This window comes from Nuphar pumila, chromosome 9 (genome assembly GCF_984573655.1).
Source record: "Nuphar pumila chromosome 9, dmNupPumi1.hap1.1, whole genome shotgun sequence".
Lineage (NCBI taxonomy): Eukaryota > Viridiplantae > Streptophyta > Magnoliopsida > Nymphaeales > Nymphaeaceae > Nuphar > Nuphar pumila.
Window position 1 is genome coordinate 82,950,866 of NC_143257.1, and position 16,074 is coordinate 82,966,939.

The 16,074-nt window shown below is 36.5% G+C and overlaps 1 protein-coding gene across 2 annotated transcripts in view; it reads right to left on the reverse strand.

Moving 5' to 3' along the window:
- Window positions 1-1,512: 1,512 nt before the first annotated feature.
- LOC149828662 (Insulinase (Peptidase family M16) protein) overlaps window positions 1,513-16,074 on the reverse strand; it is a 185,489-nt gene continuing 170,927 nt past the window's right edge. The window contains exons 12-21 of one of the 2 annotated variants that reach the window (XM_090017672.1): window positions 5,151-5,315; window positions 4,916-5,065; window positions 4,733-4,824; window positions 4,501-4,582; window positions 4,295-4,378; window positions 4,087-4,203; window positions 3,742-3,816; window positions 3,572-3,652; window positions 2,794-2,988; window positions 1,513-1,840 (exon numbers count right to left, since the gene is read on the reverse strand). In XM_090017672.1, coding sequence (XP_089873798.1) covers window positions 1,760-1,840; window positions 2,794-2,988; window positions 3,572-3,652; window positions 3,742-3,816; window positions 4,087-4,203; window positions 4,295-4,378; window positions 4,501-4,582; window positions 4,733-4,824; window positions 4,916-5,065; window positions 5,151-5,315 — 1,122 coding nt within the window. In that variant the 3' untranslated portion in view covers window positions 1,513-1,759. Of the gene's footprint in view, window positions 1,841-2,793; window positions 2,989-3,571; window positions 3,653-3,741; window positions 3,853-4,086; window positions 4,204-4,294; window positions 4,379-4,500; window positions 4,583-4,732; window positions 4,825-4,915; window positions 5,066-5,150; window positions 5,316-16,074 lie in introns of both variants that reach the window. The other variant, XM_090017671.1, reaches the window with a different exon arrangement.

A 16,074-nucleotide genomic window follows, 5' to 3' on the forward strand; every position in this document is an offset into this window, starting at 1 on the left:
GGTTTTCTAAAAACAGCTTTTAAAAAGTCATCAGATTTTCTAACTTGCCTGAACAGTTGTTAACTAAATCTTTATGAATTTAATTATTGTTTGAAGTGTAATTTATGAATTTAATTATTATTTTAAGTGTAATTTTAGTTTCATCTTTGAGTTGATTTGAAACCGTATTATTTAAAAAATTGGATTTAGCATTGAAAATCAAATGAAAGTTTTATTTCAAATGTTTTCAAACCCTTTATTCTGAAAGCATATTATTCTTATTGATTTTAAGTGTTGGATTTAAATGTTTCTTCATGTAAGTGGACCACTGACCGGACGGTATATGGACCCCACAACCTTATTGGGGTTACAACTCATTTTTTAATTAGTATTCGGTCTATTAGGCTTATTGTTGGGTATATTCAGCCTAATCGACGTAGTCCTGGAAAATCAAGTGACCCTTCAATAAAGCCAATGGAATTCCCCTACCAATCGTCAGTCCCGCTGAAGTTTCTGATAGCCAAACAAGGTCTTTGGCCTAATCGAATATCCAATGTGCGGTGAAACCCACCACCACTGGCGTTATTGGCCCATATGAAGTAAGAAGAGATTTTAATAACATAATTAAATTTTGAGATCTTGATGGGATTTTAAATCAGATATTTTGTTTTCTAAAAGTTTAACAAAATGATAAATGCTAACAAAGTTTCATGAGTTTGCAAAGTAGGTTTTTTTATATTTACATGGAGAAACTGCCCCCACGATCATAGACGCTCGGACTTCCGTACTTACAATCACTATCGTAGCAGTACCGCATTTTGAATAATGATTATGCTATGCAAATGAAGTTTGCAAAAGTGATTTCAAGGTTATCTTTTTCAAATATATCCTTTTTAAAAAAAAATTTAACCCTCAAAGGCCTATTTATTAAAGCTATAATTAATAGATTACTAAGTACCTAACTTATTAAATGTTATTATTATTATTTTTAGAAAGATGCTCACAAGACATTTTAAAGAGGATATCAAGGAAGTCGAGCATCAGATCCTCGTTGGAGATATTAATTTGATTTTTTAGAAGACATAATTAATCTCATATATTTTGTCTTGTATCAAAAATTTTAATGAAAGATAAGTTATTAGATAGAGTTTTTTGTATGCTTTGTAAATAATGTTTGTTTTCTTCTGGATTTTGTAAAGCCATTTAAGACCCAAAAACAGAAATGAACTGCACAAGAGTCGCACCCCAAAATAAAGACCAATTACGGGTCAATCTTGAGGCGTAACAAATGTTATCAAATTAGTAGCTTCTTATGGCCCACAAGGTCTCCACTGATTTGGTAGAGACAACTTGTGAACATTACCAAATTGACGGAACGTTGAGGACGTCTCTTGCTGCAAAATCGAAGCTGGGTGTACTCAGTCGATGGAAGGGAGGACCTTAAGGGTTTACCAACCGTCAGTGATGGGAAGAAAAGGAGGGGGCGCCTTGGCGCAAAAGAAAAAAAAAGAAAAAAAAAGTAGCTTCTCATCATTTCAATTCAATTTGATGCTGTATTTCAATAATATTGTACACTAGGAACATCACCGTGCTAAGTCAGCGAGCAAAATTTCTGCTGTGAACTACGATATGATTTCCCTTGATGAACAAACTATAGTAAGCCGCCTCTGATTTGGATTCCTTGACCTTCCTCTTTGTGCTGTGACTGAGGTTTGGTGGCAAACCGGCGTGCATCTTATCACTGCTTTTAAGGAATGTTCCTGCCAGACTTCAAGGTGAACTACTTAGGCTTCAATGCGATCCGTGAGCATCTCCATAGAGTAACCGTGAGAACCACCAATCCAGCAGCACCCACTAATATCTGCAGACACATTCCTGGTGTTGTAACATAGCAACAAACAGCCCAATTTTCTACAATTTAATACTTTGTAATTGAGATAAGACTTAAGAATGCCTCCATGGTTAGGAAGGTATGAAACAGTGTAATTTTTAATAGGTGAACTCAAAGCCTTGCTAGATTTGTGGTTCTGCATGGTATTCCACCGGCAACTAGACTCATGGATCACCCAGAAGTCGCTGTTTATGATCCCTTTTATGAATTTTTGCTTCTATCACGATGCAAGCAGCAACTTGCCTGACCTTGTTTTGCCAAGTACTTTCATTATCCATACGTGTTATTATAACCTAAATAAAAAAGAACACCGTAATCCATGATGACCAATTTTGAATGTACCATCATCATGCAAAAATTTCAGCTTGTGGTATATGGACGTGTGCATATTACAGTACATTAATGCTCTGCTGGAAGCCTTTCAATGGAATGGAAACATCGTTTCCATGTGTTGCCAAAATTGGTTTTGCCAAAATATGCCATTGTCAAAATGTGATGTTGGGGTTGCAACTCCCCCAACGAGTATTTTGGCAACACAACTGCTCCCAGACAACAGAGAATGTTGGAGAAACTACATAACACATCTTCCGAACAACAGAGGACGTTGGGAAACTGCAATGCACCTCCGACTCAGGGCTCCCAAACAGACCCTTAATTATGTTGAAAGAGTACAATAAGCTGTTGATCTTACAAATGCAAGACTAAGAAGGAATAAGATAGACCATGTGACAATCTGCTCAAAGTTTCAACATCCATAGGGGTATAGGCTGTACGTTGCTATTAACAAACCTTCATGTAGTACAGACAACTTTGATGGTGTTTCGTACACAATTTATATATAGTAAACTATCAAAGCATCAAATAGCACTAAGAAAGTTTAATAAAAACATAGACATGATCAATGAGTTAAGGGCTTGACTAACCTTTGATTTTCTGCTCAATCTGGTTGGTGCTGATTGAAATAATGATTTAAGCACCTCCAGGAAAGATGTCTGGGGCATAAGAACAACTACACTATATTGTTTTTTACATGGAAAAGGCAATATCCTTTGCAATGCAGATTGCGCTGTTGACGGCATCAAACATTCACAAACTTTATTCCGCCCTTCATCCTGAGCCTGAATTGCAAACCATGGGAAAATGCAACAGATAGTATGTTAAGCTTTCAGAGTTGATTGAAAATTTATACTATTAAGAAAACATGTCTTACATGGATAAAAAACCTTTCCACCGCTCACAGTGAATAAAAAGAAAAGCTCTCCAGAAGCAAGCCAGCAACAGGATCCTCATGGAAAAACAAAATTCAGAAAAAAAAGCTTCGAAATTTTTTTCAAGGAAAAGAAAGCAGCTTATTGTGTTCGTTTTTGTATGCAAAATGAAAAGCTAGTATGTCAGGTCTAACCCATGAGGATGCTCCTATAGTGGGTGGTTATGTTGAAGAAGTGGCCTTTTGGAAATATTTACCTGTCTATTACACCTTATAATGCTGAAGATAATAACACGAGAATGATACTTCCTCTCATTTATTCATAATTATGTAAGGCAAACATTTTATACAAGTTTATTTTAGTTTATTTTTAAATCTTATTGACAAGGTATTTTACATTGGGAACCTAGAAAGCATGTATGCGCCAGCAAAATTGCCTTTCGTGAAGAACAAAATCAAGAACAAGAATGCTAACTTGCTATAAGGTGATTTACCTTGAAAGAAGCACTAAGATCACCAATATAGACGCGGGACTGATAACCACGTAAAATCCTGTCTAGCCAGTAACAGTTTTCCTGTAACAGAATTATTCTCTAAGTTACATCAGGTTGACTGCAACAAAAAACTTGCAAACTAAATAACATAAGAATGATCTAACAGCAACCTGCAATCCATTTTCATGAGCACGTTGTTCAATTTCCAGTATGGTTGAAACATCCTCCACTGAAGGACCTTGTTCCTGAAGATAGAATATTTCTGTCAAGGCAAGCTCAACCTGTGTAAAGCATCAAACGATGAATAAGATGGCCCTTGAAATCCAGATGACATAATGAGAAAATACAACAAAATAACTAGCCACAGAACCTTAATAGTGGAAATTGTAAAATGGGTGAATTTACTTGTAAGAGAACAGCATGTGAACATGGTAATGAAAATGAAATGTTGTTTATAGACATGTCTGTGTGAAAAATGACATTAACTAGCACCAAGTTGGAAAAGGGAAACCGACCAGTTTCCATGAGCTATCTGGAGCACAAGAAAAATTCACAGCAATGTCACCACGGACATCCCCACTTGTTGAGGGTTTATTGCCACCAAGAAATACAGAAACAGTGACCGAATATATCTGCAATACATGCAACAGAATTAAAATCTTGAAGGAGGCTGCCTTGCCAGAGATGCACAATAAAAACGTCGAATGAATTGGGAGGAAGTACCTGACCATGCTTGAAACGAAGAACCTGCATAATTTTGGTTTCTATAAGTTTGCTCACAAATCCAACAAAGTGAATCTCTTCCATCTTGCATTTTGCCAGAAACAGTGAACACCATATTAAATTGATGCATGAAGTTTTCATGAATCATGAATATACTGCTTGCAGGACACGATGACCTTTTCGAAAAAGGATAATTGAAGATATACCATATGTTCATTTTTCAGCTCCACTGGAAAGGTTATCTGGACGGAACATTGTGCTTCCACCATTTGGCTACGCACTGCTTCTCTATACACATAACATATGCATTCAAAGACGATGTGTAAATTTAAAGGACAATCTGACTCTTGATATGTGAAAAACAATTCTAGAAACAAATTTAAAAAGCATTAGATCCATGACCAGAATCAATTGAAAAGGACAGTAACTAAAGAGTACCTAACAATGTTTCCAGGGAAAGTGAATGGTAGGCCTCTTAAAACATCACGATTGAAATGAAAAATTGGTTCAGAGGGCTTTGGTATACCACCCTGCATAGAATAATAACTATTCAAACTACCACATACACCAATACAGAAAAAATTGAACTTCGTGAATGTCTCAGGAGCTAATAAGCCTCACCAAGTACTGCAAAATTAAAGGTTGGGCCACCAATGGATCTATATTTCCAACAATTACAACTGTAAAAGTTGAAGGATCTTTGAAGCATTTATTGAAATAGTCACATGATTTTAATGGATCCACCCTCTTGAGGTCACTTACTCTAATTGGCTGCAATAATGAAAAAACAATGAGACAACACGATAGATGCACCCATCAGCAGGGAAGTACCATCAATATTAAAGAAACATTATACCTTAAAAAAGTAGGAATTTCCATAATTCAACTCCCGTATGCGGTTTGTAAAAGCAGTGAAGGGATCCCTCTCTTGTGCAAGAATAGCTTCCTCCATCATTTGCATTACAATTTTAACTTCTTCTTCACCCGGTACAACATTTGTTGTAAACAACTGATAAACAAGCTGCAAATAGCTAAACAATAGATCAGTGAATCAGAACATAATTAAGGGAAAAAATGATCAACAGAAATAAGCAGCAGGTTTCCAAGATAAGAAACAAAAGCAAACAGGAAATGCTATGTGAGAGTCATCAGTACATTTCATTAGTATCTGGAAATCAATATTCAAATCCTATTTGGCTTGTCATCTAGAAACAATAATAACTATAAAAAAATGCATCTCCATCCACGAGGAGACAAGTCGCTGGATGAGGTGCATCTTTCTTGCCTTTCAAGGGCATGTTTGAGGACAGAGGTGAAGTACAAAGCAGTCCTCAGAGAAATGAGGACTATCCTAACTTTAATCAAGCTTATGTTTTACGGTAACACCTGAACACAAATCTTTTTTTCTTCTTCCAGATAGTTCTGAGATAGATACACAATGCAACATGGGAGTTCATGTCCTGTACCCATGTTTGCATTTATGTCCCACAACTTTTATTACTTGTGAAAATCATTAGCAGTATTTTCTTATATTGCATCATCAAGAACATATTAGCAATAACAGATGTAACTACATTTTCAAAAAAGATACCCCCGTCAGGACATAAAGTTCAACAAACGTTCTTGTACCTTTTGCGAGTTTATGAAACACCCCTGCTGGTGCTCTCTAAGATAAAGCATTCCCACATAAATTTGTGACTTGTTAGGACAATATAGTACATAAACTTCTTAACAACAAATTTTTTATTTGGTTGGGGAAGAGAGGGGTTTTTCCTGTTCAAATGGAATACTTACCTAAAATAGCAATGTGCTTGTATGAAAATGCTTTAATTGTTTGTGATCAGAGAAAATATTGAAACGAAACTCTCCAGGTTGGACTATGAATCTGCCGAGTTATAACACCTTATTTTATTCAACAGTAATCTAGTAGGCAGTCATGCATCTTCTTAATAAAGGCATCATTGAGAGCTGTTTGTTATCAGTACATACAAGATAACCAAAGTTAAATCAACTATTCCTAACTCTACTTCTTGTGTCAAGTTGAGCAATTGAGCCAACTTTCCACAAGCAAGGGAAATGATCGCCTGATTACAAAGTCAATTTGAGAAATAGTTGAAAGTTGAAACAACCTTTTGCAGCCATCTATAAAATTGTAATATAAAACTGCCAAGAGTCACCCTGATCTTTTTTAGAGCCCTGACTGTACCTGGGAAGTGTACAGATGGCAGAATCACAATGTCTGATACTCTGAATTGACTCTTAAGAGTTTCTGCTGCCAACTTATCACTACTCAGTGAGTAAACAACTAAGCATTAATGGGGCAACTTATATGAAAGCGTGAAGCGTGTATGTCCTCTCTTCAATTTGTGGTTCTATTGAGGCAATGCAAGATCATAATGGAAATATTAGGTATTATTTCTAGATAAATAATCTAAGATTATTGAAAAGTAGCTCTAATAGCAAAATGTGAAGTACTAGCAGTGAAAGCTCCTCTCACAGGCACATGTGTGTGTGTGTGTGTGTGTGTGTGTGTCAAGAGAGAGATAGAGAGCCAAACAAGGAAGGTCCAAATTTTACAGCTAACGACGATTGTTATATATTGTATCGACTTAAATATGACCATTTAGATGTGTTTCTTATGATTTTTTTTTTATTTTAAACCATGAAACATGCTCTCAATTGAGTTATTCCAGCACAACTCAATTTTTGTAATTTTGTCAGCATATAGGCCATTGATTTCTATTGTTATTGATAAAACATGTTTAAATATCAAAATATCATAGTCTAAACTTGTTCTTTACTAAATAAACTATAGAGATCAAATACATAGATCTAATCCCTAAACACTCAACAGTTGGGAAGGAGAAAGGTCCAATCCTATGTCACATGGGTACGGATACGGGTGTGCGTACGGGTACGGAAGGCACGACAAGGCAATTTCAAATAATCCAGATGCAAGGACATATATATATATATATATATATATATATATATATATATATATATATAAATTCAAAATAAACTGAATATAATCTAAATATATATTACATACTGAAAATATAAAGTTATAAACTGAAAATATATTTATAAATTATAAAATGAATACAAACTTGTATGTACGGCAAGTAAAATGGTGTGTCCAAGTGTCGACGTGTGTCAATAAAGGGACACACATGTCGACACGGGTACAAAGGGAAAAATGGAGTGTCATTCCTAGTTGTAGATTTTGGACCTTCTTTTGGTTGACCAGTCTCTTAAGTTGTACATATAAGTATATATATTTAGCTATATATACTTATATATATATATGTGTATGTACATATATATACATATAAATATGTATATATATTTTTTATATGTTGTAATAGGTAATACCCATTAGGGGTATTTTTGTCATTTCATCTTGTGTAATTGGATGTGCCCATTAGGGACACATTTGTCTTTTTTTGTACATTTATTTTATTTTTATATTTTTATATTTTCATCATTTGAGTGAGGGCTGTTAAATTATATGTTTGTTATATATATATATATATATATATATATAGATAGATAGATAGATATATTATTTATTTTTCTTCTTTGTAAACTGAAATACCCATCAGGGGTATTCTATGTAGTCGAAAGCGCTAGACAGTGCCTAGTCGGTAGACCCCTAAAAAGACTAATCGAGGATTGGGCGGGACTAGTCGGTACCCCAATTAAATATAAAAAGTACACAAAAAGTACATAAAATTATGTTTAATCCTTTTACTAATAAGATGATTTCATTACACAAGTACAAAATTACACATGCTTTCACAAAATATATTAATATACATATATATAATTGTACACACACAATATATATATATATATATATATATATATATATATATATATATATATATATATATATATATATGTGTGTGTGTGTGTGTTACTTTGTTTCTAACAAATTTTTCTATAAAAGCCCGAAAGCATGTTTAGCCTTATGAATTATGTAATATGTTATTTATATATGTATGTGTTATTGTGCTTCAGTGAAAGGTTGAAAGCATATTTTGTTGATTATACTGAATATGTTATGAATAATATATATATATATATATATATATATATATATATATATATATATATATATATATATATATATATAAAGATGCATCCGCCTAGGCATGAGGGAAGTTTAGTTTTTTATTATTCATATATATATATATGCATGTGTTTGTGTGATTTATTTTGTGAAATCATAAAATCATGCTTAGTTAATATATTTATATATGTGTTTGTGTGTGTGTGCTACTTTGCTTTTGGGATTTTTTCTATAAAATCATGCTTAGTTAATTATATATTCATTTTAAGGCTCCTAGTCGGCGATATATATATATATATATATATATATATATATATATATATATATATATATATATATATATATATATATATAAACTCCGCCTGTGTAGTTATACACTGCCGGTCCCAAGCCCGGATAAAGGAGGAGGGTTGCGGTAGGCCTGTGACAGCCAGCATAAAAACTTTGTCATATCCTATGAAAATGAACCAATATGAGAATTTCGTTGGGGCGTTCCCTACTGAGCGACGCGCTGTACTCTCTAGGCCCGGAGGCAGTGATAAATGTGCAAGGGTTGCTAGGTCGTCGCCCAGAAGCGACGCGTCACACCGGCGCCCGGGTGTGGTGTCAAATAGGCAAGGGTTCCCTCACTTTGTTGGACGGGTGGAGGTAAAGAAGTTAGTCCAAGACCATAAAATTAGGTTAGCCACTTGGAACATAGGGTCTTTAACTGGTAAGTTGGTAGAGTTAGTAGATGTTATGTGTGGGAGAAAGATTGATATTTTATGTCTTCAAGAGACCAAATGGGTAGGTGAGAAAGCTAAAGTGATAGAACCTTGGGGATATAAGATTTGGTATACAGGAATAAATAGGAATAGGAATGGAGTAGGGATTGTTATGAGTCGTCAGTTTATAGATAATGTAGTTGAGGTCCGTAGGAAGGGTGATAGAATTTTACTTATTAAATTAGTATTAGGTACGGATATTATTAATATTATTAGTGTTTATGCACCTCAAGTAGGTTTAGATGATTCCATTAAGCATCAATTTTGGGAAGATTTAGATGGAGTAGTACAAGAGACATCTTATGGAGAAAAGCTTTTCATCGGCGGTGACCTTAATGGACATGTAGGCATTAGTAGGGATGGATTTGAGAATATCCATGGAGGCTATGGTATAGGAGAAAGAAATGAAAGTGGAGAAAGGATTTTAGATTTTTGTTTGTCCTATGATATGATCTTAGCAAACACTTGGTTTAGGAAGAGGGAGTCTCACCTAGTAACATTTAAAAGTGGGGTTAATACGAGTCAGATAGATTTTTTCCTACTTAGAAAGAGAGATAGGGGTTGTTGCATCGATTGTAAGGTTATACCAGGAGAAAGTGTAGCTACACAACATAGAGTCTTAATTTTAGATCTTAGAATTAGACAATGCCGCAAAAGGGATAGACATAGGATAGATCCTAGAATTAAGTGGTGGGCACTGAAAGGAGCTAAACAAGGAATGTTTGTAGAGCAGGTAGTTAAGGAAGTTGATTGGTGTCTCGAGGAGGATTCAGAATCAATGTGGAATAAGATAGCGGGTGGTATGAGAAAAGTAGCTAAGGAGGTATTGGGTGAGTCTAAAGGCGATGCACCACTAGGTAAGGATACATCATGGTGGAACGAGGATGTCAAATTAGCTATTAAGGTTAAAAGAGAGTGTTATAGAAATCTAAGAGTCGTGATAATGAGAATTTGGAGAAGTATATGATAGCAAAGAAAGAAGCTAAAAAAGTTGTTCGAAACGCGAGGGCTAAGGTATATAAGGAGGTTTATGACAAGTTGGATACCAAAGAAGGCGAGAAGGATATTTATAGGCTTGCAAAGATGAGAGATAGGAAATCGAAGGATTTGGGTATGGTTAGATGTATCAAAGATGAAATGCAAAGGGTTTTAGTCAAAGATGAGGAGATTAAGGAGAGATGGAAAGATTATTTTGATAAGCTATTTAATGATAGTCATGCTCAAGATCTTGGAGACTTCTCCATTCCTTTTCATGAGATAAATCGTGACTTCATGCGTAAGATTCAAAAGAAAGAAATTGCAGAGGCTTTGAAGAAAATGAAATCTAGAAGGGCAGTTGGCCCAGATGGTATACCTATCGAGGCTTGGAAATGCTTGGGAGAGAAAGGTTTAGAATGGTTGACAAATCTTTTTAACTTGATTTGGCGAACAAATAAGATGCCTAATGAGTGGAGGAAGAGTACTTTGGTGCCTTTATATAAGAATAAGGGTGATATACAAGATTGCACAAACTATCGTGGTATAAAACTCATGAGTCATACTATGAAACTTTGGGAGAGGGTGATTGAGTCTAGGTTGAGGAAGGTTGTCATGATATCGGAGAATCAATTTGGTTTTATGCCTGGAAGATCAACTATGGAAGCTATACATCTTCTTAGACAACTTATTGAAAGATATAGAGAGAGGAACAAAGATTTGCATATGGTTTTTATTGATTTAGAGAAGGCATACGATAGAGTACCTAGGGACGTTCTCTGGTGGACAATGATGAAGAAAGGTGTTTCTCTCAAGTACATTAGTATAATTAAAGATATGTATGAAGGAGTAGTAACCAATGTCCGCACTTGTGGAGGGGTGACAACCAATTTTCCGATAACGGTTGGGTTACATCAAGGATCTGCTTTAAGCCCTTTCCTATTTGCGATAGTGATGGATGAGCTTACGAGATCAATTCAAGAAAATGTACCGTGGTGTATGTTGTTTGTTGATGATATTGTTTTGATTGATGAGTCTAGAGCTGGGGTTAATGCTAAGTTAGAATTATGGAGACAGACATTGGAAGCTAGAGGTTTTAAGTTGAGTGAGTAAAACTGAATATATGGAATGTCGGTTTAGTAAGCAACGAAGTAGTGATGGGAGTATGGAGAAATTGATGGAGATGTAAATCATAGGATAAAGGTTGGGTGGATGAAATGGAAAAGTGCTACTGGAGTGCTGTGCGATCGTAGAATGCCATTGCGGTTGAAGGGAAAGTTTTATAGGACGACTATTAGACCCGCTTTACTATATGGTACGGAATGTTGGGCTGCCAAGAGACATCATATTCAAAAAATGAGTGTAGCTGAGATGCGGATGCTTAGATGGATGTGTGGAAATACAATAAAAGATAAGATTCGGAACGAAGAGATACGTAAGAAGGTAGGTGTTGCACCCATTGAAAATAAGATGCGAGAGAATCGTTTACGGTGGTTTGGACATATTCGGCGAAGGCCTAATGATGCTCCAGTTAGAAGGTTGGAGAAATGGGAAAATATATTAGTTAAAAGAGGTCGGGGTAGGCCTAGGAAGACTTGGATGGAGATGATAGGAAAGGATATGAATGCTTTGAACCTCACCGAGGACATGGCGTTGGATAGAAATGATTGGAGGAAAAGGATTCATGTGGAAGACCCAAAATGAATTTCTTTTTTGGTTCATATCGCTGACCCCAATTGTTTTGGGATGAAGGCGTAGTTGTTGTTGTTGTTGTTGTAAACATTGAAAGCATGCACGATTCATTTTAATTGATTATGTTATATATATATATATATATATATATATATATATATATATATATATATATATATATATATATATATATATATCGCCGACTAGGAGCCTTAGCCGGCAAAATTGGTACCTTTTAAGGTACCCACCTAGGAATGGTAAAGCCTAAGAGTTTACTTACGCCTAGACCAACTAGGCAGACTAGTCGGTGCCTAGTCGGGGTTTTTTACTACATAGGGGGTATTTCAATCATTTCACTCTTGCAATAAGTACAAGCCTAATAGAGGCTTTTTCTTTTTCTTTTTCTTTTTATCTTTTTTGTAAGATATGGCTGTTTGGGCAGCCGAACTAGTCATTGGGCTGCTCCCAACGATCATAAATATGATTGTTGGGGGCTAGCCCAATGACTAGTTGGGCTGCCCCCTTTCCCTCTCTCTTGTATTATAAATAGAGGTTCTACCCTTTTAATCTTCCAATGCTTTTCTAAACATTTTATCAATATAAAGAGTAATGTTTTTTATTTGTGTTCTCTCTTGTATTAGCCATTGTTGGCTCTTTGTATTGTCCCATAGTGGACTTGTGCTTGTGCACTTTGTGTTTGTTATATTGTATGCTGTTAGTGGTTTTTGTTTTGTACTTTTGCTTGTTTCATTACATAGTATCAGAGCCTAAGGCTCTTGGGATTGTTTAAAGCTTCTCAAAAGTTCGTGATTGCAAAGAGAGGATCCTCCACAAGCTTCTCCAAGTGTTCTTCCATAATTCTCGTTTCTCTCCATCCAAATGGGTGAAAAAGAATCTATAACGGTGATCGCGTTCAAACTAAACGACTCCAACTATTTGATGTCGGCCGGGCCGCCGCTATGGAGCACCATATTAAGGGCAAGAAATTATGGGTGTACGTGTGTGGTACTACATGTGAACCATAACTCATACTCACCAAAAAGGATGGTGACCAAATTAAAGTTCTTAATGACGAAGAAAGAGAGATTGCACTCAAAGAACACTACATCCTATGTCACATGGACTCGGCTAGGGGGTCGACGCACCCGCGTCAACACACCCCGACACGGGTGCGGCTTCAGACACAGGGCAAACTCAGTCAACAACTGCCGGACTCGGTCAACGCACTTGGGCCGAGTCCATCAACTTTATAGACTCGGTCAACGCACCTGGGAGAGGAGAGGCAGGAGGTCGGCGACCTCCTGCCGGCGTCTACGGCGAGCCGGGAGACGAGGAGGGTGTGTGTGTTAGGATTTACCAGACGGGAGCCAGGCCGCCGACGAACAGAAGAGGACGAGGGAAGGAGAAGAAGACTACCGACCGACTAAGCACAGGCAGCAGGGGGCGGTGCCCCTGCCGGCCTGCAGGAAAGCAAGAGGCAGGGGCCAAAGCCCCTGCCGACCGACTTAACATAGGTGGTGTTAGATTTCATAAAACCCAAAGTTTCATCATGAATGAAGAGTGAAGAACAGAGAAAGAGAAGTAGCTGCAGAGAAAACCTAATTCCCAATACAGGAATTGGCTATTAAACCTCTCATTATATGTTATTAGTGATACAAAAGATTTTAGGGTACTAAAATACCCTTTTATAATACAAAACAATTACACAGGTGCCATTAATGAGATAATATAACATGTGATTACGTATTCGGGTCTGGACCCTGACCCGAGACCCGAATACACATCTTTTTCACCCTCCCTCAAGTTGTGCATGGTTTTGAACCATGAACAACTTGCCTTTTTAACATCCAAAACCTGTCTTTAGTCAATCCTTTTGTGAATATATCAGCCACTCAGTAGTCCATACAAATTCAGGCTCAATCTCCTTCGCTTCTACCTTTTGTCTCATAAAGTGTTGATCTATTTTGATATGTTTGGCCCGATTGTGATAAATGGGATTGAAGGACATATTGATGGCACTTTGATTATCACATAAAAGGAGGGATCGAGAGATCGATTCTCCCACTTCTGTCAGCAAGTGTCTAATCCAAGTAGCTTCAGCAGTAGCGGCTGCCATTGACCTATACTCGACTTTTGTACTTGATCTAGCAACAACCTTTTGTTTCTTACTACTCTAGGATACCAAATTCATCCCAACAAACACACAATATCCATATACAGATCTGCGTTCATCTGGATCCCCTGCCCAGTCTGCATCAGTATAGACAATAATTTCATATTCATTTTGCTCATTTGTCCTTTTTATGTACAAAAGGCCATCCCCAACCGTTCCCTTCAAGTACTAAAGTATCCGTTTAACCGCTTCCATATGTCCTTCACGCGGCTCATGCATGAACTGAGAGACCTGACAATATCAGGTCTAGTGAAAGTAAGATATTGCAACATGCCTATGATGCTACGATATTTTGTAGGATTCTCATATAGATCTCCATCTTGAGAACTAAGTTTCTGGTGAAGGATGTTGGGTCTTTCATACCTACCTTATTGAGTACATCAATAGTGTACTTATGTTGGGTGAGAGTCATTCCTTCAGAGGTACTGTCAACTTCAACTCCAAGGAAGTATCGCAATTTCCCAAGATCCTTCATTTTGAATCTCTGATTCAAGAGATGTTGAACTTCTCAATATGAACTTTGGAATTACCAGTGATGATAATATCATCCACATATATTAACAGCAGAGTAACAACATCTTGGTTCTTGAATATAAACAAAGAATGATCAAGGAGAGATCGCCTAAAACCATACTTTTGTATTTCAAGAGAGAAACTATCAAACCAGGAACGGGATGCCTGCTTCAATCCATATATCGCTCTTTTTAATTTGCATACATATTTGGTAGGATTTCCTTCTGCATAGCCAGTGGGTTGTTTCAGGTATACTTCCTCCTCCAAGTTTCCATGGAGAAAAGCATTTTTGACATCAAGTTGACTAATTGTCCACTGATGTTCAACAACTAAAGATAGTATGATTCTGATTGTCCCCATTTTCACAACTGGACTAAAATTCTCATCATAATCATGTCCTTTGCTCCTGTGTAAATCCTTTTGCCACAAGTCTCGCCTTGTACCGTTCTATAGTCCCATCAGGTTTGTACTTTATTTTGTACACTCATTTCGACCCAACTACATTTCTGTCAGGTGGTCTGGGAACATCCCAGGTACCATATTCATGTAGAGCCTCCATTTCTTCATTCATTGCTTCAATCCATCTTTTAGAATTTGTTGCTTGAGAAAATGTTGTGGGTTCATCTTCCTTGCTCGAGGCAGATAGAAAAAGTTGAAAGTCCAGTGAAAAGTTTTCATAACTGACCCATCTTTCTATCGGATGACGAGAGCGGGTGGGTCTACTAGTGGATATAGAAGGTGTATCCATTTTCTGATTAAAGATAGGAGGTGCATCCCTTTCTCGTCGGGTATAAACAAGACCTTTATACCTTTCTGGACCCAAGGATGGCTTTGTACTCTCCTGTGCAATCAGCCTATCAGCTGACATAGTTTCTTTATTCTTTTGATCACAATTTGAAGAACATATATCACTAGTACCAGAGAAAAGCTCAGAATTCAACCAAGGATGATAGACCTCAACTTTGGAATTTGATTCAGACGGAGTAATGCATCGATGATCAAAATTCAATTCATCAAATATAATATTTCTTGATATTTTAATGTGCTTGCTCATGGGATCATAGCACCTGTATCCTTTATAGTCATCTGCATATCCCACAAACCTGCACTTCAAGGCTTTGTCCTGAAACTTATGTCTCATTGAACTGTCAATATGAGCATAACATATACAACCAAACACGCGCAAATCATGATAGTTGTGCTGAACTTCAAATAGGAAAAAATAAGGAGATTTGTTCTCCAAAATAGTCATGGGTAATCGATTTATTACATGAACTGCTGAATGAAAAGCTTTTGTCCATAGAATAATAAGAAGATTACTATCATGTATCATACTCATTGCACTCTCAACAATATGGTGATGCTTCCTTTCAGCAATCTCATTTTGCTGAGGTGTATGAGGGCAAGACACCCTTCACTTTATTCCATTACTTTGAAGAAAATTAGTAAAATCACTTGAAGAGAATTCACCTCCTCCATCACATTGGAAACAAAGAATGTTTTCAGAAAATTGATTTTTGACAAAGGTGTGAAAATTTTGAAACAACTTGAAGGTCTCAGACTTGTGTTTCATAAAGAAAATCCAAGT